The 26,708-nt window shown below is 51.3% G+C and overlaps 9 protein-coding genes across 9 annotated transcripts; 3 read left to right on the top strand and 6 right to left on the bottom strand.

Moving 5' to 3' along the window:
- Positions 1-1,446: 1,446 nt before the first annotated feature.
- On the bottom strand, positions 1,447-4,644 carry CLAFUR5_02271 (Sodium transport ATPase 5; the record flags this gene model as incomplete). The annotated part of the gene is made up of 1 exon (XM_047901419.1): positions 1,447-4,644. The coding sequence occupies one exon, from the start codon at positions 4,642-4,644 to the stop codon at positions 1,447-1,449; it is 3,198 nt and encodes a 1,065-aa protein (XP_047755391.1).
- Positions 4,645-7,297: 2,653 nt separating this feature from the next.
- Positions 7,298-8,835, top strand: CLAFUR5_02270 (uncharacterized protein; the record flags this gene model as incomplete). Its single annotated transcript, XM_047901418.1, has 2 exons — positions 7,298-8,055; positions 8,106-8,835. The coding sequence occupies 2 exons, from the start codon at positions 7,298-7,300 to the stop codon at positions 8,833-8,835; spliced, it is 1,488 nt and encodes a 495-aa protein (XP_047755392.1).
- A 203-nt stretch (positions 8,836-9,038) lies between these two features.
- On the top strand, positions 9,039-9,547 carry CLAFUR5_02269 (uncharacterized protein; the record flags this gene model as incomplete). Its single annotated transcript, XM_047901417.1, has 2 exons — positions 9,039-9,305; positions 9,362-9,547. 2 exons carry the CDS (start codon positions 9,039-9,041, stop codon positions 9,545-9,547), a joined length of 453 nt encoding a protein of 150 aa, XP_047756580.1.
- Positions 9,548-10,336: 789 nt separating this feature from the next.
- On the top strand, positions 10,337-11,705 carry CLAFUR5_02268 (Purine nucleoside permease; the record flags this gene model as incomplete). The annotated part of the gene is made up of 5 exons (XM_047901416.1): positions 10,337-10,479; positions 10,532-10,854; positions 10,896-11,462; positions 11,521-11,581; positions 11,639-11,705. 5 exons carry the CDS (start codon positions 10,337-10,339, stop codon positions 11,703-11,705), a joined length of 1,161 nt encoding a protein of 386 aa, XP_047756579.1.
- Positions 11,706-11,738: 33 nt separating this feature from the next.
- CLAFUR5_02267 (uncharacterized protein) lies at positions 11,739-12,236 on the bottom strand (the record flags this gene model as incomplete). Its single annotated transcript, XM_047901415.1, has 1 exon — positions 11,739-12,236. One exon carries the CDS (start codon positions 12,234-12,236, stop codon positions 11,739-11,741), a length of 498 nt encoding a protein of 165 aa, XP_047756574.1.
- Positions 12,237-12,584: 348 nt separating this feature from the next.
- On the bottom strand, positions 12,585-13,118 carry CLAFUR5_02266 (uncharacterized protein; the record flags this gene model as incomplete). Its single annotated transcript, XM_047901414.1, has 1 exon — positions 12,585-13,118. One exon carries the CDS (start codon positions 13,116-13,118, stop codon positions 12,585-12,587), a length of 534 nt encoding a protein of 177 aa, XP_047756573.1.
- A 695-nt stretch (positions 13,119-13,813) lies between these two features.
- Positions 13,814-14,270, bottom strand: CLAFUR5_02265 (uncharacterized protein; the record flags this gene model as incomplete). The annotated part of the gene is made up of 2 exons (XM_047901413.1): positions 13,814-14,023; positions 14,112-14,270. 2 exons carry the CDS (start codon positions 14,268-14,270, stop codon positions 13,814-13,816), a joined length of 369 nt encoding a protein of 122 aa, XP_047756572.1.
- A 564-nt stretch (positions 14,271-14,834) lies between these two features.
- On the bottom strand, positions 14,835-15,296 carry CLAFUR5_02264 (uncharacterized protein; the record flags this gene model as incomplete). The annotated part of the gene is made up of 1 exon (XM_047901412.1): positions 14,835-15,296. The coding sequence occupies one exon, from the start codon at positions 15,294-15,296 to the stop codon at positions 14,835-14,837; it is 462 nt and encodes a 153-aa protein (XP_047756571.1).
- Positions 15,297-15,735: 439 nt separating this feature from the next.
- Positions 15,736-17,842, bottom strand: CLAFUR5_02263 (uncharacterized protein; the record flags this gene model as incomplete). Its single annotated transcript, XM_047901411.1, has 3 exons — positions 15,736-15,749; positions 15,939-16,021; positions 16,080-17,842. 3 exons carry the CDS (start codon positions 17,840-17,842, stop codon positions 15,736-15,738), a joined length of 1,860 nt encoding a protein of 619 aa, XP_047756578.1.
- Positions 17,843-26,708: the final 8,866 nt, after the last annotated feature.

Below are 26,708 nucleotides of genomic sequence, written 5' to 3'. Positions count from 1 at the left end.
ACTGGGGCGTGTGTGCTACTTTCACTTCCACAAAGCACCCCCAAAGGACCCTAGAAATCTTCCCACACCATATCCTCCAAGCCATCTTTCTACTAACATTACCCCCCTAAGTCCCCGACCGACACTCACAATACTCCCAAAAAATGTGCTGTTGGCGGTTGTGAACCTCCAAAGGTAAGCGTAGCGGAGTGGAGCTCTCTACCAACCCTTCTAGACTGCAAAGTAGCGTGCGATCCACGCTACCGCTACCCGACGTACAGTGCTTATTATACGACGACATAGGCGTTAGCGACGAGTATATGTTTGCGAGTTCGCCAACAGGCACAGTGCGGTAGGTCACGTGACCCTAAAACTTGAAAGTTGACCAATCAGAGCGGGCGCCAAGGCTAGTTGAGGGCTGGTATAGAGCTTCACTCCCTCGTTGACGCCTCACCTACGTACTCGCAAGCTCGTACTCCGGTGTGGCTAGCGCTCGGTCGCTACGCTTAATCAACCACCACGATCGCCACAAACATCCACCGGGTTCCACATCCACCATCCCACATCCGTCCTCCATCCTCAACATCCAGAATGCAGGTCACGGACACCCCGGAGGAAAAATCCTAACCCATCACACTCGAGCCCAGTGCGGGCTCCAGCCTCCAAGTTCCCCCCAACCCCCTTCCTAGGGGAGAGCCCGGGCGGTATATCCCGCTAGCGCTAGCGCTAGCAAAAGCCGAGTGCAGCAGGGGACCAATATTTATAACAGCAGGCGTTATCGGAGCAGGAGTCGTGTCGACGCAGTTTTCTCTACGAGGTAAAGGGGTTGGTGTGTGTGTGTGTGATGGAACAGCTGTAATGATGATTTACTTCATGGCTGGCTGGGATGGAGGGAGCTATTGATTTGCCTGAGGATGTGGGCGCGGAGGCGGCTGCATAGATATTAAGTTAAGGGGAGCGGGCTACGATTAAAGCAAAGGCGTTGGATGTGGTGCTGCCGACGGCGCAGAGGAGGTTGTTGGGTTTTTGATAGAATGTGGGGGGAGAGAGGTGTGGAATGGGAGAGTGTTTTGTTTGTTGGGGGGTTAGATATCGAGAGATTCAGGGCTAGACTTCAAAAGTCATATGTGAGCAACGAAAGCAGTCCGCCTATCGATTGCGTGGTGGCGTGGGGTGAAGTCGATTGTATGAAGGTGTTGGAACACGTGAGAACGTTCATGACCTCTTCGTGGCAGTCACTGTGTTCGTTGGGAGGACGTAGTGGTGGAAGAGGGTATGGAGTAGGGGGTCAGTAGAGTGAGATGAGGTGTCAAGGTGATGTTTGTAGTTGTGTTCATATTCATCCCATGGCCGTACTCCGCGCCATGTTGCCTTGGTATATGAAAACCATCGCACTCAAAAAGAAATCTCATCGCAGTACAAAACGCTCATCAATCATGCCATCCCATCTCAAGAACACAACTCCATCTATGCCTTCGACTTTTCATCACCCATGCTCGACTGCGTGAGGTAACGCTCAAACACCTTGGCCTCCAAATCCACACTTCCCGACCGGCCGGCCTTCTGCGCCTTCTGCGCCTTCTGCCTCCTGAAGTACACTCTCTTGCACCACTTCCACGCCTCAATACCAAGGAAGAAGAGGGCGCTAGCAACAAATACGATACCCCACTCCCATGAGATACCCGTGTGCCTAAACACCTGTCCAGAGATGACTGGAATATACAGGATCGGGAAGATGAGCGCGAAGCCGGCGACGATGGCCCAGAAGAGGAATTGGTTCCTCCACACGACGCGCATCCAGTTGGTGAAGTAGTGCGTTGAGTTGGGCGTCATGCGGAAGAAGGACCGGCGCATATCGACCACTTCCCACGCCAAGAAGAGCGAGAACCAGGTCAGGCATGCGAAGCAGGTTGCTCGTGCGCGGAAGATTGTTCCGCAGCCATCGCCAATGGATTCGTTGCAGCGGATACCGATCTGGCCTCCGCCCCAGGGGTAGAGCACGAGGACGAAAGCAGTCAGACAGAGCGCGGCGATCCAGATACCGTACACGACCATATCGACTAGGAGTTCGATGGTGAAGATACCGCGCTTGAGGTTCTGCGGTGGACGCGAGAGGACATCTGGGGCTTTCTCTTGGAAGCCGAGACCCATGTCTGGAATACCGGAAGTGATCATGATGACCCAGAGAATTTCGATTGGAGAGATGGGGAAGACGGAGAGATTCTCGTCGTCCTTGAAGACGAGGCCGATGAGCAGGACACACGCTTGCGAGATGTTCTGGGCCAACAGGTGAAGGACGAATCGCTGGATGTTGTCGAATGTGCGGCGGCCTTCTTCGACGGCGGCGAGGATACTGGCGAAGTTGTCGTCTGTGAGGATGATGTCTGAGGCGTCCTTTGCAACGTCTGATCCAGCTTGACCCATGGCAATACCGACGTCGGCGCGTTTGAGGGAGGGGCTGTCGTTGACGCCGTCACCAGTCATGGCGCAGAATTTGTTGCGGCGATGGAGAGCTTCGATCATGCGGACCTTGGTGTTTGGTGCGCAGCGGGCGATGACGAGCGGTAGTACGGGCAGATTATCGATTTGGTCGTCAGTTAGAGCGTCGAACTGTGAGGCAGTCATGACCATAGAGTCTGCGACGTCTTTGCTGATGTCTGACATGTTGCGTGGGAGAATGCCGACTTGGCCAGCAATCGCTCGTGCGGTACCGGGGTGGTCACCAGTCAGCATGTGGACTTCGATACCGGCTTCGTGGCAACGGCGGACAGAGGGAGCAGACTCGGGGCGTGGTGGATCGTAGAGACCGACGAGGCCGCGGAAGACGAGGTCGTTCTCGACTTTGCTGCGGTCGATCTCCTTGCCTTCGACGTAGGATTCGTTGTAGTCGCGGCTGGCGAGGGCGAGGACACGAAGACCGTGCTTTGCGAGGGCCTCCATGTTCTGAAGGACCTCATCGCGGTACTCCTCTGTTATTTCGACGGAATCACCCTTCTTGTTGTTGTAGGTCGTGCATGATGCAATGACTCGCTCAACAGCGCCCTTGGTGAAGGCGTACATCTTGTCAGTGTGGAGATCCTTGTAGATGACACTCATCTTCTTGACATCGGAGTCGAATGGGAACTCGACGAGGAGCTTCATGGCTGGGTTGTCTCCACCCACAGAGGCTCGTCTGTTCCACTGGAAACGGGATGCAAAGACCTGAATGGCAATCTCAGTGGGGTCACCACGAGCATTCCAAGTGCCAGAGTCAGTTTGGTGGACAGTTGCGAGATTGGCGAGAGAAGCAACACGAAGGTAGTCTTTCAGTGCTTCACTGTTCTGCAACAGCTCGGCGTATGATGATTGCTTATCCTTCTCTTGAGGTTCAATGTGCTGTGGCTCTTTCTCGGAGAACGAGATAGCACCCTTGGTAGGGTTGAATGCCTCGTCCGACTCTTCAATCGTGTATGTGCCCTCGGCAGGAATCCATGCCTTCTTTGCGACCATCTTGCCTTGAGTCAAAGTGCCCGTCTTGTCGGAACAAATATCAGTGACACCGCCAAGTGCCTCGAGGGATCGCAGGTTTCGGACAATGACATGACGCTCGACCATTCTGTTTGTGCCAGCAGCCATGGTAATCGTGAGGACCACAACGAGGGAAGCTGGAATCATGGATAGACCAGTCGCAACAGCGTAGATGATGACCTCGCGCTGGTTGCGGAAGTCGTTGGCTGCCAGGACGATGACAGCACAAATAACAGCAATGATGAAGAGAAGGCAAGCCAGTCGGGAAAGCTTCTTCTGAAGAGGCGTGCCGACGTTGACTCCAAGAAAGTGGCCAACGGCATCGCCCATCGTGAGAAGAGCAGCTTGTACGTAGCGGTACGGCTTGGCTTTGCCATCTTCATTGCGCTTGACGGGTCGAACTCTGCTGTCCTTCTTTCGTAGGGCAGCTGCGATAGTGCCGATCTCAGTGTGCATGCCGGTCGCGAAAACAATGCCAGATGCACGTCCCTTGGTAACGGTAGAAGAGCTGTATGCTACATTCAATCGGTCGCCAGGTCCAGTCTCGGTGTCGAAAACATCATTGTGTGCCTTTCGCACTGGAAGAGATTCGCCAGTAAGTAAGGCCTCGTCGGTTTCAAAATTGACAGCGTCAATGAGTCTGACATCTGCTGGGATTGTATCTCCGGTCTTGAGCTCGACAAGATCACCTGGGACGATTTCGACAGTGGCAATGCTGTTGGATTGGCCATTGCGGACAGCCTGGGCTGTAGGGGAGCTGAGAGAGCGGAGTGAGTCCATAGTCTTCTCAGCTTGGAATTCCTGGAAGAAGCCGACTGTGATGTTGATGAAGATGACACCTGCCACGACGCCTCCCTCAATCCATGACTGAATCGCAAACGATACTATCATAGCAATGATGAGGACCAAAGTCATGGCATTGGCGATTTGTCGGACGAGGATCTTCCCTGGGTTGACCTTCTTGCCATCCCCCAGCTCGTTGCGGCCGAACTCCTCGAGCCTCTTGCTGGCCTCGCTCGCGTTGAGACCATCGTCGATATCGGCCTGGAGCTCTTCTGCCACCTCCTTCCATTTCAGTGCGTGAGGTGGTTTGGACAGTGGCTTGTTCGATTGTCCGGAGACGTGGCTATCAGCCACTTGCTTAGGTTCCTGGCCCATCCTGCCTGTCAACCATGTAGCGAGTGGTAAGCTGACCTTTGTTGATGGGGTGGACGAGGAATGTGATGTCGGTGTGGGGTAAGTAGTAAGGGTGGAAACGAATGCTTTGTTCTCGCGAAGACCTTTGATGTGGTCCTTTGCAATATGATGCCGTGGCTGGAATGCCGTCCGCGGAGGGGAAGCGTACTTATGTATCTGGGCATCGACAGCATTGTTCCGCGGCGGTGGATGAGTGACAAGACGGGTTCTTGGCTACCCAAGAACTCTTTGAGCAGAATGAGTCTTGGCGACTGCAAACTGCCACCCAGAACTCTATCCGAGCAGCGATATCTGCTGACTGGCACAGCATTTCGCCCCGGGCTCAAACATCTTACAGCTGTGCTATCCGAGTCGCTGCTTACCGAGTCCCAAAGCACTAGTCTGCTCCAATGCCGTTGGTGTTTCTGCCTCTGACAGCGGGAGTTGGTCCCCCCAGGCCGCGTGGTAGCCGTCAATGGCATCATGGCAGACGTTGGTGTAGATGTGGCGTAAGTGCCAAGGGTGGAGCGGAAACGCAGAGGAGAGTTTGGATGCGCGCAACACGTGCTGGCCAAGAGACTAAGACATCATGTCGCCTTCCAGACCGTTCGCATTGGCTCAGGGAAGGGCGCCGAGAGGTTGAAAGCTTGGGGAATGCAAAGTTGACGTATGGTTGCAGCGATACTGCTCCGGTTTTAGCTGGCCGAACAAGACTTCCAAGACCACCACGACTCCATAATTCCGTGCAGAGCAGGCGACGGTACGCTCGGTACGATAGTCAGCTGAACCCGCTGAGCCAGAATGCTGAGATGGAAGGATGGGAGAAGGTGGTAAGACTACATGATTACTGCCTCGCGGAGATGTGTGCCGTATCTGACCGGCCTCTCGTCGGCTAACCTCGCTTAGATCTACAGTCTACCGCGTGCTCTCATTTTCTCGGGCCGAAGTCCACCATATGCCATCTCTCTGTGCCTTCTTGCTTCCTCCTGCTTTGCCACATCCACTGCCAAGATGTTCGACCGGCTCTTCCGTTTCGAGATGCATGCACGAAATCGTGAAAGCAATGCAGAGGGACGTTGAGCGGTGTGGCGAAGCTTTCGAGTCTGGCTCAGATGATGAGTCAAGATCATCTCTATGTCATGCATACGTCCTACAAGCTTGAAAGATCATACACAAGCAACATCCGGTGCCCGGACAAACTGCCTTCGACAAAGCAAGAGACCCCCAAAAGCTTTTGTGCCATGGACTCAGCGTGTCTACCGACTTCGAGGCGGCGTTCATAACAGCCAAGTGGTATCAAGCACTGACAGCAAGCTTCACTGATCCATCACTTCTGCAGGCTGCGGTGAGTGGACCCCATCTAGTACATCGAAAGATCGAAGTGCGAGTGACCGCAATCGACCCTGGCATATTTGTTGCTCCCTCCTTTTGGCACCCAACGACACTCAAACGCATACCGCCCAGCACAAGGGCGACATGCTACCAACCTCGCGTACCTGCAGAGCCCGTCTTGTGGAAGTGCATGATGGTCACGCAGTGGTTTGTAAATCGTAATTCGACTTCCTCTATGCATCTTCCTTCAATACAGACCAGACATGGAGTCCTCAATCGTTGCAGCAGCGCCTTGTACCGTCTCTCACTTCCGCCCAGAAGACTTATTGACGCCCAGAACTCTACCGCTTTCGGTGTCAAGCATGGCTACTCTTTTTAATCTTTCCAGAACTCGCCATGCCATTCATGAATGGGAACACTACCAACATGATCTGCCCTGCTGATCTGTGGCCGAGGACGACTTTCCTGTCGGTCCGTACGTATATCCTTCGTGGTGGAGCACTTCTATCGCCGCTGGCAGCCCAACGACAACGACGATGACTTCTGGATCTGCGATGCAGCCCCGCTTTGCAACTGTATCGCCCTCAACAATAACAGGTCGGACAGTGGAGGCACGCCTTGATCAGCTTCTCGGTCTTTTCATCACGCTCTTATTGCGAATTCTACTCTGCCTTGCTCAGTCGTGTCTGGTCGCAGAGCACTGATATCGAGCGATGTTGGTCTCATCGAGATTCCGCGGGCGTCTTGATGACCCCGGCAGCCGCAGCTGCCGTACAACACATCAGATCCAAAGCTGAGCGACCAGCTGGCGTGGCTTGAACTTCGCACCAACGAGGATGGCCCACCAGATAACAGCTGAGCGACTGTTACTGGAACTCGAAAGATAGAGAGCAACCACATTCGCAGAATGCAACCATGTCATCGAATAGCACCACCACAGGAAGCACGATAGCCAGCGCCATCTGCAACTCGTTCCTGACTAAACTGTCTGGAGTATGTGGTGTCCCTAGCTCATACAGCAGGACCCGGCTCCGTTCCTCAAACAATTCGGTTCTAGCCAGCGAGATGTGCGAACACAAAGCTTAAAGAAGGAAGGCGTCCTTCCGCTTTGGTGACAAATGCTGGCTGACCTAATGCTTTAGATACAGATCTTGGCCTCAACATGCACTCACAAGAAGCTGAAGATTTGTGTTTGCGAGGTCGCCACGCAGAAGAGGACTTACCAAGCAATAGACCACTTCTATATGAAGGCGAAAACGCCCAAGCGCCAGGGACATCATGCAATCAGACAGTCATTTCAACGATGAAGAAGACGAAGGGAACAAGTGTGAGGAAGGATGAGTCAACAGAAGAGAGCAACTCCAACGCACCGCCGACCAGACCTACCAGCTTCGAATTCGTATCCTTCGGCGATGCAAGCCAACCTCGCGACCCAGGAGCACGGAGCAAGATCCGCCGCCATGCAATGAAAGATATCGGCTACCGGAGACGCAAACCCAAGAAGCAACGATACTTGAACATCTCCCTGGACATACCTGCCGACGTCGAGACGCTTCAGAGCCTCCGAGCCACATCACCCCAGGCAGCAATAGGCGGAGGCGGCGTGCATACATTCTTCAAATTCCCGGTGGACCTCGACGACATCGGCAAAGCCTTGGTGGCCAACATGTGGCGCGACATTGGCGATTGCCTTCAGACCGCGCATCGAAGAGACTGGTGGCCGGTTGGCATCGCAGATGAGGCGACATTTTATCAGATCCTGGCCAATTCGGAGCTACATCTTGAGGGTACTAGGAATCCTCATAGACTCAGCAAGGAGACGCCACTCTCGATTCACTACCACCAGATCGCTATATCGTCTGTTCGAAAACGCCTTGCCGCTAACCCGGATGATGTGAGTGACGGTCTTATTGGATGTATCAGCGGTTTTCTTGTGTATCCTGAGATCGCTGGTGTGTTTGATCGATGGTTGCCACAGAGGAAGGGAATACTGGAAGCTATTGGGACGAGGGAGGGTGGACTGGACTCGCTTGAGAAGCACTTGCGAAGGTCAATATCGTGGTGAGCATGGAAAGCGCCGCTGAAGACTGACCAAAGCTGACGCTGTCCAGGGTCGAACTCAGAGGCTCGTTTACGCAGGACATACCATCCATCATCCCGCTACCACAGTACTGGATCGACGTGCATCGGATCGAAAGCGCAGACAACGCCAGCATGCCGGCATGCTTCTCCATCGATCTCCAGCACGCTTGGCAACAACATTTCCCCAACGACACCGCCTTCCTCCACATCTTCACATCCCTCGCGGAGCTCAACACTCGCGCCAGCCTGAACAAACAAGGTTTGCGAAAAGAAGACTTCTTCTACGACGGCATCGTCGTCTCGGCGAACGTTCTAACCCATGAGCTCTTCTGCCTCAGACCAGCAGAGGACGCTAGCTTGGGCATCAACAGCCGCCGGATCTTGGAAGCATGTCGTCTCGCACTCCTGGTGTTCATTGCTGCGGTCTACAAGCAGTACGGCGCACATCCGCTGAAAGCGGTTGTGCATCTGGGGAAGTTGCGGGAGTTGCTTTCGCAGAGTGATGTGGAATGGGATGGGCTGGAATATGTTCAAATGTGGGTAATTGCGATGGGAGCAATGGAGGCTTACGATGAGGGGATGAGGGAGTGGTTTGTTGGAGAGCTGGTGAGGGTCATAAAGGAGCGGGAATTGGACGTGGATGAGGTGATGAGAGGGGTGACGAGTGTCTTGTGGGTAGCGGAGCTGTTTGAACAGAAGGGAGGGATGCTGAGGGGCTGGATTGAGCAGCGACAGTATATACCTTTCCAGGCATTGTAGCAATGGGTGTTGAAAGCGATGTCCATCACTGACAGAAACGCTGCACTGGAATTGACCTGGGGCGGACTCCAGTCCGAGCAATGACGTCGAAAATCCGTCAATGTCGAAGCCAAAACAGAGCTCTCGATCAGCACAAAGCACCATCACCTAACACTTCTAAAACACTCCCAGTCTTACCTGATAACCACAACCAACACACCAAAATGGCCGCCCTACGAAGATGCCTGCAGTCCACCCGCCAACCCTTCACAACCCGCCATGCCCTCTCCACACGCTCCTTCACAAGCACCTCAATACGACCCAACGACAAGCAAAACATGATGGACAAAGACAGCATCAACACCGACTCGCGCGAATACAGCAAAACAGGCGGTGACGACTCAACAGCAGCGACCGAAGATGCTGCTTTCAACCCGAACAAAACATCGCCGGAGGAGGAGCACGCGACTGCGAGTCGAGAGTCGGGAGGGGTATGAGTACATATCAGTGAGAGGGGGGACAAGAAGGGATGCTAATGGTGGCACAGGAGAGCAATAACCCGCTAAATGTCAGCCCGGCGAATAAGGAGATCAGCGACCCGAACAATCAGCAGAAGGGAGGTGCGACGGGAAGTCCGAGTGAGACGGGGCAGGGAGGAGGGAGGGAGAGGAGCTCGGGTGGTGGTAGTCCGAAGAAGAGTGGAGGGGGAAAGTCAGGTGGTGGGCCACTGTGAGAGGAGATGGAGGAGCAGGAGATCAGAAGGAGTCGAGAATGAGGCGTTGGATGAAGCATTGTAGATATGGCACTACTATGGAAGTCGGAAGACGATTACTGTGAAGCCGCATTTGAGCATGTGGAATGGAGTGAATTTATGGAAGAGGTGATACTCATCGACATCGCACAGTTCAATGAGGTGCTGGGAAAGGCGGCACGAGAGATAAAACGGATTGTTCCCTTTGGCACGCTCGCTAATAGAAAGAAGCCTCACGCACAGCAATACCTGGAGATGGCCCCTTCGACTGGCCCGAGTGAATACAAACCAGTGTTGACATGGCTATCGGAGCAAGAAATGACTGACACTCGGAGTCCCTCACGAGTAGGCAGATCTTCGGCGAACTCCGCTATCAGCACGATTACGACACCAACGCCATATCGCACGCTATGGCGATATCCTGCAGGCTCGCCTTGACAGCTCCCAGACCTCGATCTTTGACCTTTCAATGAGATCGTAGAATCGTAGCCAAGGTTCTCATGCATTCTCGGCGAATGACAAGCTGGATACAGCCTAAGATACCGCGGACCTGGATCTTGCTATAGACGATCGAACAGCATGTCTGATGAGGCGACTGGATTCACACATACAGTGGTCAACCGTGCAGATGTGTCTGCCATGCCGCGTCCCAACGAGGACTCGCTGTTGCACTAGCACGACATATCAAAGGTATAAGCTTCGTGATGTGCAACTTCATGCTTATTTTGTACCTCCCTTCGACTTGCTCGAGTTCCATCTCTTGGTAGCAATATGGTGGCCATCACTCATACCATCGTCGCCCTGGGCGCTTGGCTCAACCTCGCAGCGGCAACGATCTCGCGTCTGGAAGCTGCTCATATTCCACGAACGCTTGAGTATGTGGTCAAGCCGAAAGTGGTCATTATATCTATGTTGTGAGTAAGATCCACTGAAAACCTTCCTATCTCACTGATCGCTCCCAATCAGCACCCCAGAAGCTGAAGTCTGGTACGGCATCGAAGAGTTCAACCTACTAGGTTTGAACATCACAGTGCCTGGCCTATCACCACTCTTCCCGAACGTCCACTGCACCGCCGATGGCGACGTTTGTCAGGTCATCACAGGAGAAGGCGAAATCAACGCCGCAACCACAATCGCCTCCTTCGTCCGCTCTCCTCGCTTCGACCTGACAACATCCTACTTCATGATCGCCGGCATCGCCGGCGTGAACCCAGAAGTCGCCACGATCTGCTCCGTCACTTTCGCCCGCTACGCAGTCCAAGTCGCGCTCCAATACGAATTCGATATCCGTGACCTCCCTGCGCTCCACCACAAGGCAGCACTTCCCCAGATGAGTACCCACAAGACATCTACGGCACCGAAGTCTTCGAAGTCAACCAGAACCTCCAACACCTCGCCGCCTCATTTGCGAGGACCGCAACTCTAAACGACAGCTCGAACGCCATAGCATACCGCGCCCATTACGCCGCCTCACCCGCCTACACAGCCGCCACCCTCGGCCCCTCCATCATCGAATGCGACGGCGCCACCTCAGACGTCTACTACAGCGGCTCCCTCCTCTCCAGCGCTTTCAGCAACTACACCACGCTCCTCACCAACGGGAGCGGGACCTACTGCACCACGTCGCAGGAAGATAGCGCCACTCTTGAAGCCTTGACACGCGCGGCTGTCGACAACGTCGTGGATTTCTCACGCATAATCATCATGAGAACTGTATCAGATTTCGATCGTCCGTACCCCGGTGAGGCGGCGACGACGAATTTGTTCTATGCCGAGCAGGGCGCTTTCGAGCCTGCTGTGAAGAAGTTGTATTTGGCGGGTGTGAAGGTTATCGAGGGGATTTTGGAGGGGTGGAATGGGACGTTTAAGCGTGGGGTTGAGGCTGGGAATTATGTCGGTGAGTGTGCACAGACGTTGCGTGTGGTTTGGTGGGGAGATGCTGATGAGATTTATAGGTGATATTTTTGGGACGTTGGGTGGGATGCCGGATTTTGGGCCGTATGCGCGTGAGAGGAAGTGAGTCTCGCGAGTACTATGCTTATGAGGGTTGGATAGAGACTGATATGGTGCTAGGCAAGTCCTCACGAAACGGAGTGCGAAGGCAAGGAGAGGCGGTGTCAAGATCCGACACTCAGCATAGCCAGCCTACGATATTAACCCGAGTCCGGCTAACTCATTTCTCCTCCTGGTCTTTATCCTCCCGGTCTTCCTTACCCCCATTCTTCTTCCCCTGGTCCTTCTCCCCCTCGTCTTCCTTCCTCTGATCTTTCCTCCCTGGGACTCTGCTCCAGTCGAACGGTACTGCCTCATCCAGCATCGGCTGATACACTTCATGATTATACGCCACGGCGACGGCATTTGCCCGTATCAACTCCTCTCGCTCTGATAGGCGCTCAGGCTCAGGCTGAGGCGGTAGTTTCTGTGGCAAGTTTTGTTCTCCCCCGAGTAAGTCAATGAGCTGTTCTAAGCGGGTTGGTTGAGGAGCGGGTGTTGTGGTGTTCGTGGTTGGTTGTGCAGCTGGAGATGTGCCAGTCGAGGACTGTTGGACATCGGTCGATGCTTGGGTGGTGTTGTTGTCTTGATCCGGTCGCTCCTGTGCGTCGGCCCATCCGTAGGACTCAGCTTTGGGGTGATCGCCTGGAGCTTTGAAAGCTTTCTCAGGAGGCGACATGATGCTGGTAAGTAAGCAAATGCAGTAAAGAGTGGCACGTGCTGGCTTTTAGCCTCTTATATATTGGCAAATGTGTTTGGCCCCTTGTGTGCTGCAAAAGTATGCGTGGACAAGGACAATGCCGAGGAGCAAAATGTGCTGCAGCCACAAGCACCAGCAGATTCTGGACCGGATGGAACGTGATCACTGATATTCCAGTTCTCTCGCGACAATGGAATGATGACTACGCACCGAATACTCCAGCTCATTCAATTTCTACCGCAGCAGGGCACAAGCAACGACAGAATAGCCTCGCAACCCCCATCATGCACCACACCATATCACAGCCGGAAGCACCGACTTACGTCTCTACTCCTGGTCCTCCCTATACCTAGTATAACAAGCTGGCAGAATCCCACACGGTCCACAAAGCCATTGCCTTTCCGGCTCTGCTTCCAACTTAACACACTTCCAATGCCACCACTGCTTCTCGCAATCGAGATTCGCGCACACGATAGTTCGATCGTCTTGGACTTTACCATTACACTTGCACAACTTCTTCTTCTTCTCCAGCTTATCTTTCTTCTTGGATCTGGTCGATGCAGCAGGAGGGCCTACGTCTTCCTCTTCATCAGCAGCGTTGGCTTTGTCGGCCTTGGAACGGAGCTTTTCAGAGCGCCGTTGTCGGTCTACTAAGGGTGAAGAACGTTGTGAGCCATCTTCGGAAGGTTGGATGTCTTCTGAGTCTTGGTCTTGGTTGGATACTGGCGAGCGGCCCATGGCTCTTCTCCGCGAGGTACGGCTGCGATCGCTGGGTGTCTCAGCGGCATTTTCTTGTATATCGTTGCTATCTTCGGTGCCGGTGGAGGAGGTAACGGGGCTAATGTTCGATGATCTGGACATATTCCAAGTATGGCTTTCTGTCAACATCCCGAGCGACGTATCGTTCACACATATAACGTCCCCCAGTACCAGGAAGTGTTTGCACTGTATTGAGACCGCCTCTTTGTCACGTCTTGATACAGGCCTACCAGATTGCTGTAGCAAGCAAGGATCAAGACATGGTGCCGCGCACCAGACGCTAGCTTTGACTATTAGCCATTGTAGGTACCCGTATGTGCCTTTCACGAGAGCCGTCCATCCCATGCTGGCCCCATGCTCGGAATCGCCCAAGGGTCCAAGTGAGTAGACTTACAATGCCGTTGCCATGTTGATGCCAAAGCGAATGGACATCTGCACCAGTGAGCTACACTGCGTGACTCAAGATCTCGCCCAGGGTCTCGTCACTGGTAACGTCTGATACCATACGAAAGAACCACCACCTCACGCCAAGCCCACGTTCCCTCCACTCATAGATCTTGATCCTGCTACTCCCTGAGCTTCGCAACATTCCCGATGTAGGGAAAGGTATGAAGGCTTGAAGCGCGCGAGAGAGCTGGGTACCTCAAGTGTATATAAGCGGCCGACGCAACGCAACAGCAGCCCTATCCTCTCCACTAGGCCACTCGAAGCATATCATCCCTCATCTGCCGCGCCCAAAATCACAAGCCAACCCTCCCTTCACCAAGAAACTGCATGTAATCTCTCTCCTCATCCCCCTAGAACCCACCACGCACATTCTCCACCTCCGCCTCAATATCCAAACGCTGAAAATGCTTCCCCATAATCAACCCACTCCACTCCCTCGCATTGTGCTCCTCACCCGCATCGACGAGGAGCACATACGCACGAGCCGAAGAGCGGTTAGCGGGAGCTTCGCCCGTGCTCCCGTCGATCTCGAAGTGTTGCTGTGCGTCGATTTTGCGGACCTGAAAGCATGTGATCAGCATGTGGTATGGACCATTAGGTGAATAGCGAGATGCCAAGTGATAGGCAAGCGCCTCGTTGTGAACTTACCTCATTCGCACGCTCAGTCTCCGCCTCGCCGAAGAGGACCTTACAGAACGCCATGATGTCGGTGGCGTCGTGGATGTGGGTTACGGTTGTCATGATCGCGTCAAGGATCTGGTCCTTGACGGCGGCCGAGAGTGTTGCTGCGAGGGGCCGGGGAGTCATGTTGAGGAGATTGGCTGGAGTGTGTTAGTATGACGGCGGCGCTATGAAGAGGATGTAGGTCTATTACTTACGTGAAGAGACGTATAAGCTTGTGAGGTCATAGTGGTGTGTAGAGATTGTTGTAGAAGAGGGGTAGCGATCCTGATGTCGTGTTAGGTGGTGTGTACCTTCTGCGGTGATCGGGTGGACGTCGTAGATGTTTATAAGTCGTTACAAGGTAGAAGTGGTTTTATAGATCTGTGGAAAGGTCCGCAAGGGCGAGAAGGCCAACGTTTCGGCGGCCATTTTGCATTCACTCACATGTTCGTGAGCTGAGCGCGGTGAAAGAAATGACCATATTTTTGAGGGTACATTGTCAGCGGACGTGGAGCGGGATATGCCAGCCGTGATTGTTTGCTCGAAGCTTGCTATTGACTGGATTCAGAGAAAAATACTCTGCCAGCATGGTTCGCGCTTTATAGTAACTCACTGCTTGAGTTTGGGCGACCGTGCATCATTTCCAGCCGAGCTAGGCTGCCGCTCGTATCTGGATGAATGCTGCCATTCCATTTCTCACATCTACGCTCACTGCCTCGCGACAGCAGCAAACACCGCGCAGTCAACGCACCACCACATTCCCTCCGGACCCCAATCGAGGTCGATACACTTTCGATGAAACCACACCCTCTCACAGACATCGTGGTCGCACATCACCATACGCCCGTCGCTCTCTTTGCCCTCGCACGTGCAGTTTCCGACAGTCGTAGCCGGCACAGACTGCTTCTTATTGACCTTGTTGCGTACTCTGCACCCCTCCCTTTCGAGGAAATCGGCAATGTCTCCGACCTGCGCTTGCGCGCCATCATCGCCATCGCGCTGAACTTGTTTTGCGTGGCGGGCTGGATTACGTATTTTCACTGTGCTGCGACCAGCATTATCGTTTGTCTCCACTAAGCCTTCTTTGGGTGGCGTGCCATTCCCTTCCGGGGCCGGATTCGCTTTGACGTTAGAGCGGATGCGCTCGCGAGTATCTGATGAATCCGACATTGTCGATAGATAGCGACGAAGAAGGTGTGGCTAAATGTTATGTAGCTCATACATGGAGGATTGAGTTGGCGCAAAAAAGCTTGTGATGTGCTTGCTGTAGAAGGCCTTATCCCTTTGTGTCCCCTGTCAGTAGAGCGCTTCCTTTAGTCTCGATCGTGCTGTCTGCTGCGTTCCAGATGCTCCTATACCTGGACTGCTGCATCAAGTCCCAACTCGTACCCATATCTACACGAACTGCCGTCATCGTTCTCTACAATGGTCCGTGCAACCATCCCACACCATCTACACCTGTCACGCTCTCTAGCCAAAGCTGCCACCTGTCGAAATCTTCTGTACAGTATTCATAATTGCAAGTCCCGTGCGCCTCGCTAACTTCATCAACCAAAATCCATATCATGCTGCGACCTCTCGGATTCCAGAACGTTCATGGTGTGCCACCTCATCGTCCACTACCTGCGAGGTCAAGCGTCAGCACATACTCTATCATTAGAGTGGTAGCCGGCCTCCCGTTACGGACAAGGCAGGACATCTTATGGCAGCCTTTCGAGGCTCTGAAAGGGCATAGCAGAGCCGTCACCTGGAACACCTCAAGCATCCGCAGGCACTGCAAACTCTATCGTGACTCCATACACTGCAACTTACCAGTCTTTCTTGAACGTTCGGGAGACCGCTCAGGCTCCTCTGCGATTGCAGATTCCTCGTCGTCATCGCTCTCGTCTTCTGACCTAGAGTTACCATGTTAGCCCAGATCCGCCAGCACTCCCTCCAAGTATCGACACTTACCGATCACCCGACTCAAGATTCGCCCCACGGATCCCGAAGCTCAGCAGAAATCCAATGAACGAGATGCCCGCAAATATACCGAAAGCCATGAGCTCGCCCTTCGGCTTGACGTACATCGCGGCGGTGAAGAGGCCTCCGCTGACGAAGGGACCGACCGCTCGACCTCCTGCAGACAGTGTCTGCGCCAATCCGTTCAATGACCCTAGCACGGCGTGCGAAGGCGCCGAATTGGTGATGAGCAACAACGCACTCGTCAAGCCACCAACACCAGCCAAAGTCTTGATGATCAGAACAGCACCCAGTTCAGCCCAGAGCCAGATTTCCCCAGCCGTTGTGTCTTCACCCTTGCCACTGGCTCCATCTTTATATCCCACGAAAGGCATGAGAAAGAAGGCAATCACAAAGCCTGCCAGACCAGCTCGGTAGGTAATGCGGTTGCCGATTTTGCTTCTTATTCTTTCGAAGACCCCAGCCTGGAAGATGATGGTGATGGCGCCTGCGATGGCAAGACTCGTGCCCACTTCTTCAGGACTCAAGTTCCTTCCAGTCGGCGGTTTCGCTTCGCTGAAGATCGGGAATAAGGAGTTATAGCTTATATTACTCAATTGGAAGATCAGGTACGTCACCAAGAGGAGGATCAAGTCCCTGTTCAGGATATCCTTCCACTCAAGAGTCTCGTTGTTGGCGGTTGCGAAAATCTGGTCAAGGTGGTTCTCATCCTCATCTTCATCGTCGTCGTCATCATCGTCATCATCGTCCACCGCTGTATCTGTGGAGCTCACAGCTTGGTAGTTGTGGGTCTCATGCGCACTTTTGCTGGCGCGTCTCACGTATGTCGGTCTCCTTGAATTGCCTGCAAACTGCCACATCCAAGCGAATATACTCGTGATTCTCTTCTTCAGCGGCGGTAGGTCCTCACTCGTATCCAGAGATTCCTTGAGGAAGATGGCCGTCAAGATGAAGTCGATGATCAGCACCGTCGCTGCGAAAAGGTTCGGTAGCAAGTAAGGATACGGATTCGCCTGTCCCTTGTTGAACGGATTCTCCCTCAGCACCAACAGTCCACCAAGCAAAGGCCCCGTAATACCACCAATGCCGTATATCACCGGCAAGTACGTGAACGCCTGACTCTGGTTTGATCTGTCCGTTATCTCTCCTAGGCAGGTACTGATCACGCCCTGGTTGCCATTGACCAGACCCATCAACGCTTGCACCATAATCGCCTGCCATAGCCTCCTGCTAAATCCGAAAGCCACAAAACATGCCGCTGTCAAGATCGTCCCGGTCAGCACAACAGGTTTCCGCCCTATCCTGTCACTCAACCACCCCCACATGAAATTCGTCGCAAACTGTGCCCCGGCAAATGCACTTGCTATTATCCCCACGTACAGCCCAATCTTCGCCTCATCTACCTCCGGGAAACTACTCGCCATATCCGGGAGGTAGGGACTTATGCTGTTCAACGCCGTCTGCTCCGCCAGTGCTATCACCGCCAATATCGCGAGCTGTCCTTTCGGTAGAGGTGTTTCGTGATGCTGCTGGGAATCGTGCGAGTCGGTTCTGGTAAGAGTTGGCGAGGGAGGTCCTTCGGGGCCTCCATTCTGCCTCATGCCGTCCTTCTTCGGGGGAGGCTTGCCGGCGCTTTTGGGCGGAGGTGTTGGGAAGGTCTGGTAGTGGAGGGTGGACGACGTGCGGTGGTGGAGGAGGGGTGCGTTGTGCCTTCTGCTAGAGCCGTTGGGCTGAGAGGCCGAGCCGCTTGGCATGGCGGTGGTGGAGGAGGAGGACGAGAGCTGCTATCGCGGTGCTTGGGCTGGGATCCCTCGGATGTTTCGATGGGTAGGGTCGGGTAGAGTCGGTGGTATGGGATTGTTTTATCGGATTCGTCATTCCAGCAGATCTATCTTCGTCTTTCACTCTCTCCTGTGACCAGGCTGTGATATGTACAACACTCCATCGCGTAGTCGTGGAAGTTGTAGGCCAGAAATCTCGATCCACCGCGACCAATGACGACGTTGTGGCTCAGTTTCTACTCGAATTTGACCAGCAGCCAACTGGACAATACTGGACTTTGATGAGGCTGTGCACCGCCCGCGCCAAATCTCTACCGGTAGTTCTACCCGGAAGAAGCAGCCAGACTTTGAACACGCACCAGAACAGCACTGGGCTCCATCGACACTGGAGTTGACATTGAGGTAGCGAGCGTTTCCCACTCCTTCACCAGCGGTGAGGCACTGTTGGTCGGCAGACGAGTTCAAGGCTCAGTCAGGCAACATGCCATGGAACTCACATCCCTGGGGCCGTCTCGTGCTGACCGCATACTACACAAAGGCAATCTCTCTCGACGAGCTCGCAAAGCAGATCTTGGCGACGTCAGTACTCCATCTGGACTGGGAACCCGTGAATCGAAGTGTTGAAGTGGTCACGAGGGGTGATTCGCAGAGACATGATCGATACCCCTCCTTCGATACATCCACTTAACGGCCGTACACCGTCTTCATGCCTGTCATAGGAAACGAACGTCTTCAGCAGAGCCGCCCTACCTGGTAATCATGGATTGAACCCATGCGTGCCATGATACCTCGGGGATACCCTGGTCAAGCTCGAAGCTAATAGCTAATAAGTATCACGTTAGAAGTGTGGGAAGTTATTGTACGGGCTCATATAGGGTGTTTCAAAAGCAGGTTGTGTATTGCATGTGTCTATCTAGAATAGACAGGTGTTGCTCTTGGAGAGGCTGCAGGTGACTAATCAGTCACCTGATTCTTGGCGTACGTGTCCTCAAGTTTTGATGATAGGATGTTGCCCATGTGCACGCTCGGATCGCGACACACCCCCTCAGCTCGTGCGCTGGAGTGAATGAGCTGATTCCCATGTGGTCGCGTGCACCCTGTCATAACCACACCCCTACCTATGGCAGTGACGTCAGGCCCTCGGTGTTGCTGCTGCTACAGTGAGGGTAAGTCAGCTGTTTCAAGTGAAGTGAGCTGAGGTGAGTGAGGTGAGCTTTGTACCCCTTCCCTCATTCCTCACTCTCACTGCTGCCATTGTTACCTATATAATAAAGCATAGATTGTGTGACTGTTGCCGGTAAGATGGCTCAGGTGATGGTCCCGTTGCACGGACTGTCACTTGAGTGTGCAATCATCTCACCCACCGGCAAACATCAGAAGTCCTGATTTCAATCCAGGGGTAGGCTTAGTCCTATCGTATGCTTAAACATATATTGTCGTCCGCTCAACTTATTGAATTGTCCGATAATTGCTCTGTGCCAAGTTATTTCGCTCCGGCGAGTAGTAAGAGAGCTCGCTCTGCCCCTAAGGAGTATAAGATACTAGTTAGTGGCGTAATGCACTAGGCTGTCTACGACAGAGCTTGCACTATATAAGGTGTAATAGAGCTCCAATAGGCAACACCGGAGCAACGGTATTGGAAAGTTAAAAAGGCACCTTCGGGGTGCCTTACTTTCTACACTCTTAAAGGTCATTACCTTAGAGTAGTGACACCTTTTTGTTTTGGGCAAGTGTGTACTATATATAAGGTGCGAAAGTAGCGGATGATGTGGTTATAGTAATAAGGTAGTAGTGTTGTTACTAGTAGCAAGTTAGAGGCGTTTCTCGCGTTCTAATTAGACGCGCTGCTTTTGTCGCGCGCGCGTACGCTACTACTAGTAATAGGGGTGTTTCTCGCCCTTACGCTATTAGCTAATAGGAGTCCAAGAAACACCTGTTAATAATAGTGCTAGGGCCGTACCGGTAAATAGTAGATACTTTGCCCTAGCTTCGTTATCGTCTATAGTATTAGTAGCTACTAGTAGCTATATTTCGGGGCTTCTAGAGAGGTGTCCGTAAAGATAAAGCCGTTCGGTGTTCGTTTCGAGATAAGGTAAGGCCGCTACTATGGGCTCCTTAGGCGTCTAGTAGCCCGTTACCTCCTAATACGGCTATAGAGGGCACTAAGATACCTAGATCTACGCCTTTACTAGTGTTAAGAACATATAGGCCGTAGGACAAGTATATAGGTATAGATGTGTTATATAACTAGATTACGTGACTAGGGTTTACTAGCCTATAGGCTAGTAAACATCCGGACACCTAGTATCTACCTATACTAATACTAGCGATACTATATATAGATATAGAGCGCTACTTTCTATAAGAGCTAGACCCGCTACGTAGGCCACTGCCCCTAGGACTAAGGGAGTTCTACCTTATTTAATCTAGATAGCTTAAAGCTCTCTTCACCCTATTTCTTTAGCTCTAAACGCCGCGGAGGTGCCTAGCTACATTAGGCAACTCCTAGGCAATAGCAGCCTAGGCTACGGTACTAACGGCGCCTACGGCCCTATAGGCGAAGCCCCCCTAAGACAACTAGCAGCAACTTATAGAGGACGTAAAAAGTATAGAAACTAACGATTAGCTCCCTTACCGGTCTCTATAGGTAATGATCTCTTAGCTACGTACGGCGCTTATACTATCGTATTACCGAGGGCAATAAGAAATAAGGACGACGTCCTAGGCGATTAGTAAGGCCACCCGGAATCAACACCCCTATAGCTAGGTATCGGTCGCGGTATCGATACTAGGCCCCCGCCTAACGTACGATGTAGTTACGATCCGTATTATAGTAAAGGAAGACTAGGCCGAAGTTACGAAGCTATCGAACAAGGAGCTCGCCTAACGAATCAACTAACTAGGGGTAGTCGTAGTGAACTAACAGTCTAACGGCACTCTATAGATCTATACTAGCTCTACTACTACTAGGAGGTACCTAGAGGTATAGCTATAGTGGGCATCTAAGGTTGCGGTATTAGCGAAGGTCTTAACGAAACAATTCACGATCCTAGTCTACTATATACCTAAGGAGTTTGACCTAACTAACTAGGGTCACCTACGCGCTCTCTAAGAGGACAACCCGGTCACTCTTAACTCTCTAATCTAGAAGGCGACTTGGCTCTATAGGAAATGGCTAGAAGGCAAGAAGGCCTCGGCGCTAATAGTATAGCTATAAGACGCGAAAGCGGCGGATCTAGCGATAGAACAAGGCCTAGTCTAGTAATATAGCCTTAAGATAGTAGAAAAGTACTCCTTATCCTTTCGTGTCCTCTAATACTTTAAATGCTAACAGTATAGACACTAAACCTATACGTGCATAAACAAGTAGGCCTGCTCGAACTATATAGGAGACTATATATCTAGGGACTATATATCGACTACGAGACGGTACGCGAACTGTCCGGGGCACTACCTATCGTATAGTACGGAATGCCTATAGCGGAAACTAGCGAAAAACAAGGCAATCATAAACAGAACCGTCGCCCTAAGATTCTACGGCGACCGTAAGGCTAGCCTATACCGGAACTAACTAGCGGCGGTCGGGTATAAGCGCCCTAGGGCCGAGAACGATATAAAGGATACGTAACCTAGGGCGTACGGGAGGCCACGTGCTCTACTAGCTACGGCGAGGGAATCTAACTAGGCCCGGCTCCCCTTTAGTACATAGCCGATAGGCGTAGACTAGGACGTATAGGGTAGTAGGATATAGGACGATATAGAGGAAATGATTGTCGATGCCGATAACTAGCCTCGACACGCTTAGTATCATCTAGTATAACGTTAACTATAGTAAGGATATAGTCTAGAACCATTTCCTATACGAGGCGGACCCGCGCGTCTACTACGTCCTTACAATCTAGGAGCTATAGATTAACCCGTACTATAAGGGACTAACGACCTATAAGTCACTAGGCTATACGACATACCTACGAGGCGATGGCAGACCCCGTACGTGCTTCTATGTCAGCAAGGACATACTAGAATTCGACTAGGAGGTAGTATACTACGTAGACGAAGAAGGCGGGGGCGATATTACCTCCCTCTACGTAGGTAGCACCTAGATACACAACCTATATATACAACCGCTAGCCTCGAGGTCTAGCCGCGACCTAGGGGTCTATAGACACCTAGACAGTACGCTTAAGAGACAAGGGTGCTATATCGTAGTAGGAGACTTCAACATATACTACCCTTCCTAGGAAAGCCTTATATAGCCGTACCCTATAGCCGACGAAGTACTCGACTTGATAGCGAGCAACGTAATTGCCCTTAATACCCCGAAGGACCTAGGCACCTAGAAGAGAGGGGGACTCTAAGGCACGATCGACCTCTCCTAGATCTCAGATAGCTACTACTATACGGTAACCTACTATAGGATCGAACATGAACTCGAGGCGTCGTCAGACTATATACTAGTCAGGACCTCTATTACGATATAGATACAACGTACACTAGCGAGAACCCCTAAGCTAAACTAGGGAAAGGCCTACTAGGCCAACATCTAGGCGTACCTCGATAACTCTAAGAGGCTAGTCTAGATCGCGTAGTAGTAATATAATAGTAAAGACGAGATAGACGAAGTAGTCTAGGGGTTAATAGACGAAATAAAAAAAGCGACCTTACTTTACGTTCCGCTTGCCTAACTAACGACATAGTCTAAACTATACTAGACGCCGGAGTGCACTACGGTAGTAAGAGAAGCAAGGAGAGCCCGCCGGGTATAGACGAGTAGCTATAGCGAGGAGGCCTAGAACGTATATAGGGAGGCATACTAACAGAAGAAAGCTATAATACGGAGGGAGAAAGTAGTCGGCTAGAGGGCTATAGTAGAAGAAATCGCCGGTAAGCTAGAGAGGATGTAGAAGCTAGCGAAATGGGCCCGACAGGACCCTATATAGGGCCCCTCCTTCTCTATCCTAGCGCTATAATCGCCTAGTAGCCCGGTTAGCGACCCCGAGGCTAAGGCGCGTCTACTAGCTAGCAAGTTCTTCCTACCCCTAGTCGAGGCTAATCTAAGCGACATAAACAGCTCTACTCCCCTAGCCCCTAGTATCGCGGTCTAATAGGAGGTGTCCGAGGGAGAAGTTGCCGCTATACTAAGGAAGTTACCGGCGAAGAAAGCCCTAGGGCCGGATAGGATCCTAAACGAGCTACTAAAGAAGTATAGAGATCAACTAGCCCTAGTAGTTATAGCGATCTTTAACGCCTGCCTATAGACCGGATACTACCCGATAGCTTTTAAACAATCGACGACAGTGGTCCTACGTAAGCCGTAGAAGGAAGACTATACGTAGGTGAAGTCGTACCGCCTAATTGCGCTCCTTAACACTCTTAGGAAGGCGCTTAAGAAGCTAGTTATAACGAGACTCTCCGAGGCGGTAGAGGAACACTCCCTACTCCCGGACACCTAGATAGGTACGCGCCTATAGCGATCGACGCTATCTACGATAGAACTTATCACCTCTTAGGTAAAGGCTATCTAGTATAAGAATAGGGACAAGGTGGCTTCCTTACTTAGCCTAGATATATCGGGAGCCTTCGACTACGTATCACACCCGCGGCTACTCTATATCCTAAGGTCGAAAGGACTCCCTAAGTGGCTTGTCAACTTCGTACGGTCCTACCTCTAAAACCGTAGTACGTCGATCCTAGTCGGCTAGTACAGAAGCCCATTTCAAGTAGTCTATACTAGAATCCCGTAAGGCTTAACGCTAGTACCTATTCTGTTCCTCTTCTTTATAGCGACGCTACTCCTAGCCCTAGAATCCTAGAACACCGCTACGAGCGGCTTCGTAGACGACACAAATATCCTAGCGTAGTCTTCCTCGACTAAGGAGAACTATAGGCTACTAGAAGAGAAGCACAAGATCTACGAGGACTAGGCTAGGAGGTACGGGGCTCGGTTTGCCCTAGAAAAGTACAATCTAATATACTTTACGCGCCGGCCACGGTTCTATAATATACAAGCTTCTATCTAGATATAGGGGCACACGACTAACCCGGCAAATCAGCTTAGGATCCTCGGACTATAGGTGGACCCGGCGCTACGGTAGAGGAAGTACGTATAGGCAATATTACGGAAAGCTAAACAGAATATAGTATTATACTAGAGGCTCACTACGTCTATATAGGGGGCGGACTTCCGGTAGTCACGACTTCTATATACGGCTATTATACGGCCAGTCCTTACCTATAGTAGCTAAGTGTAGTCCTTAGGCGAGAGGGCCTACCTATCGAAGGGACTCGTCGCGCCGCTAGCGAAGATCTAAAACTAATGCCTAAGGAAGGTCACCGGGGTATATAAGTCGACACTAACGAGGATACTTAAGCACGAGACCGCTATACCGCCGATCGACCTATATATCTAGGGACTACGGACCTCCTACTTAGGTAAGTCGGCACAGTACCTAGTATAGAAGGTCATCGCTAGTACAGTCGTAAGGGCCCGCGAATTAGTACTAGCGTATAAGGGCATTCGACCCGGAAACGAGCCGAACTACCGGGTAAGGGACGAATAGCTAGTAATATAATAGGAAGGTAAGAAATCGTTTATAGAGCAACTATAGAAAGAGAGGTGGAACAACTAGGTTATAGGGTATAGTAGACGCCCTTAGCTAGCGGGACAACCTAAGGAGTGGTTAGCTACAAAATCCGCGGTTAAGTACCCCCCGAAGCTTATCTACTACCGCCTTACGAGGGCATAGAGTAGTATAGCAACCTAACTACGAAGCGAACACATCGGCCTCTAGGGGTACCTATTATAGAGGAAGGTTCTAGGATACACGAATACTAGCTGCCCCTACGGCTATCGCTCCTAGAACGTACGGTACGTACTCCTCGTCTATCCGAGGTGGTCGCTAGGAAGGGGGGAGTAGATAGTAAAGGCGAGGAACCGGACGATTAGGGCACTTCTTAACAACGCTAAAGACCTACGGCGCATTACGAACTAGATACTAGAGAAGGGCTGGCTAGAACAGTACCGCCTAGTAGGAGCAGTATAGGAAGAGAGGACACGACGTAGCGCGACGAGACCGGCTAGGAGCGGGGGCTAACGGGGTAGTGACATAGACTACGTACGTTTAGAGGGAAAGCTAATCTAGATAAGGAGTAGTCGGGGGCGGGAAGGGTTTTCACCTATTCGGGTTTCCCTTTGTATATAACAATAGATATATACCTATATAGGCCGGATAGGGTCCTAGAACAGGGGAATAACAAATCTATCTATCTATATATAGATACACGCTACCCTATTAGGTCCTTCTTCGTCTTTTGTATAATCCGCCGTCTTCTACTACTACGTAACTCGTACCTATTTAATAGGTTATAAGCCCGGGTTAGTAACTCGGTATTTCACCCTCGACAAAGTCGTATTAGAGTTATTCCTCTTTAGAATAAAAGGAAGGCAGACTAGAGGCCGTACCCGTATTATATAGGAAGCTATAGCCGTACTATAGGTGTATATAAGACGTGAAAGAGCCTAGTAAGGCACTATTAGACTCCGAGTTAGGGAGTCTATACTAATACCTTAGACAAGTAGGCGAGCTTACTAAGAAGAGTCGCTCTCCGGACATCGCGTTCGTATCGACTAACTATTTATTCTAAGAGAGCCGTAGTGTCTTAGAAACCCCCTCTACTAAGAGAGTTACGCTATAGTGTCTTAGTACTAATATAATCCTTCGACTTTCCTCCCCTTCCCGGCGGATAGCTATCCTCTCCGCTATTAACCTCGCGTTCGTTTTATCCTATTTCGATCCGATCGCGTACGACCAAATATATCGTTTTACCTAAGGGTAGCTAACCTGTCCCTTAACTTACAAAAAATAGAGAACGAGACTAGGTTTATAAGAAATGAGTAGCACCTGTTCTAATAAGAGAGAACTACGAAATATAGTTCAAGCTAATAAGAATACACCTAGTATTAAAGTAGGTTAACTAGGTCCTCGAAGACATTATTACGGACATTCCCGCTATAACCCTATCTATAGCGACACCCTCTATATTATCGGAGTCATCCCTTCCTTTAGATCAAGCGATAAGGAAGGTATCGTATAGACGGTACAATATAACGGCCCTATATAAGATGTATATCTATCTGTCGACAGATGACCTAGAGATAATATACGAGATCCGGTATATAAAGGAGTTGTAGGAATAGGCTAAAGCTAAATACAAGAGAAGACTTCTCGCTACTAGAAGAAGTTTGCTTTAGCAATACACCAATTTCGTGATAACAGAGGACTAGTTAATAGATAACGCCTAGCAGGAGCTTAGCTTAATTATAAGGAGGGCTATTTTAATCTCGCCTTAGTTCTAAGATATTAAGACTAAGGACAGAAAGATCTAGCAACTCTTAGTAGCTCTACTAGACTCATTTGGCTCAATTCGCGATGTAATTAATGCCTAGGTGAATCTCTTACTATAAGACATTCTTGCAATTCTTAGGGAGAAGCAAGAATCAATGATTTATTAAGGGACAGCTATGTTCGCTAAGAAGGGTTTCTAGGGCAAGCTTACGTACTATCTCTACGGTAGTAACTATTTTATAAGTAAGTGCCCACACCTTTCTATAGCTTAGTAGGCTGTTAGGAACAAGGACAAACTAGCTAGGGTTACCTACCCTACTAAGAGATAACCGTTACTACCTCGTAGGAGGTCATTATTACTAAACCTTCGTAATGTCCTTAAGGTAATAACGGACCTTATAAAGTAGATAAAGGAGAGCCGTAAGCCAAAGGCCTCCTCTAGTAAGCCTATAAGGGCCTATACGACCTAGGAAGACGTATTAGACCCTAAGATA

This window comes from Fulvia fulva, chromosome 1 (genome assembly GCF_020509005.1).
Source record: "Fulvia fulva chromosome 1, complete sequence".
Classification (NCBI taxonomy): Eukaryota; Fungi; Ascomycota; class Dothideomycetes; order Mycosphaerellales; family Mycosphaerellaceae; genus Fulvia; species Fulvia fulva.
Note: the sequence above shows the minus strand (reverse complement) of the source record. Positions and strands in the feature narration are given on the sequence as shown.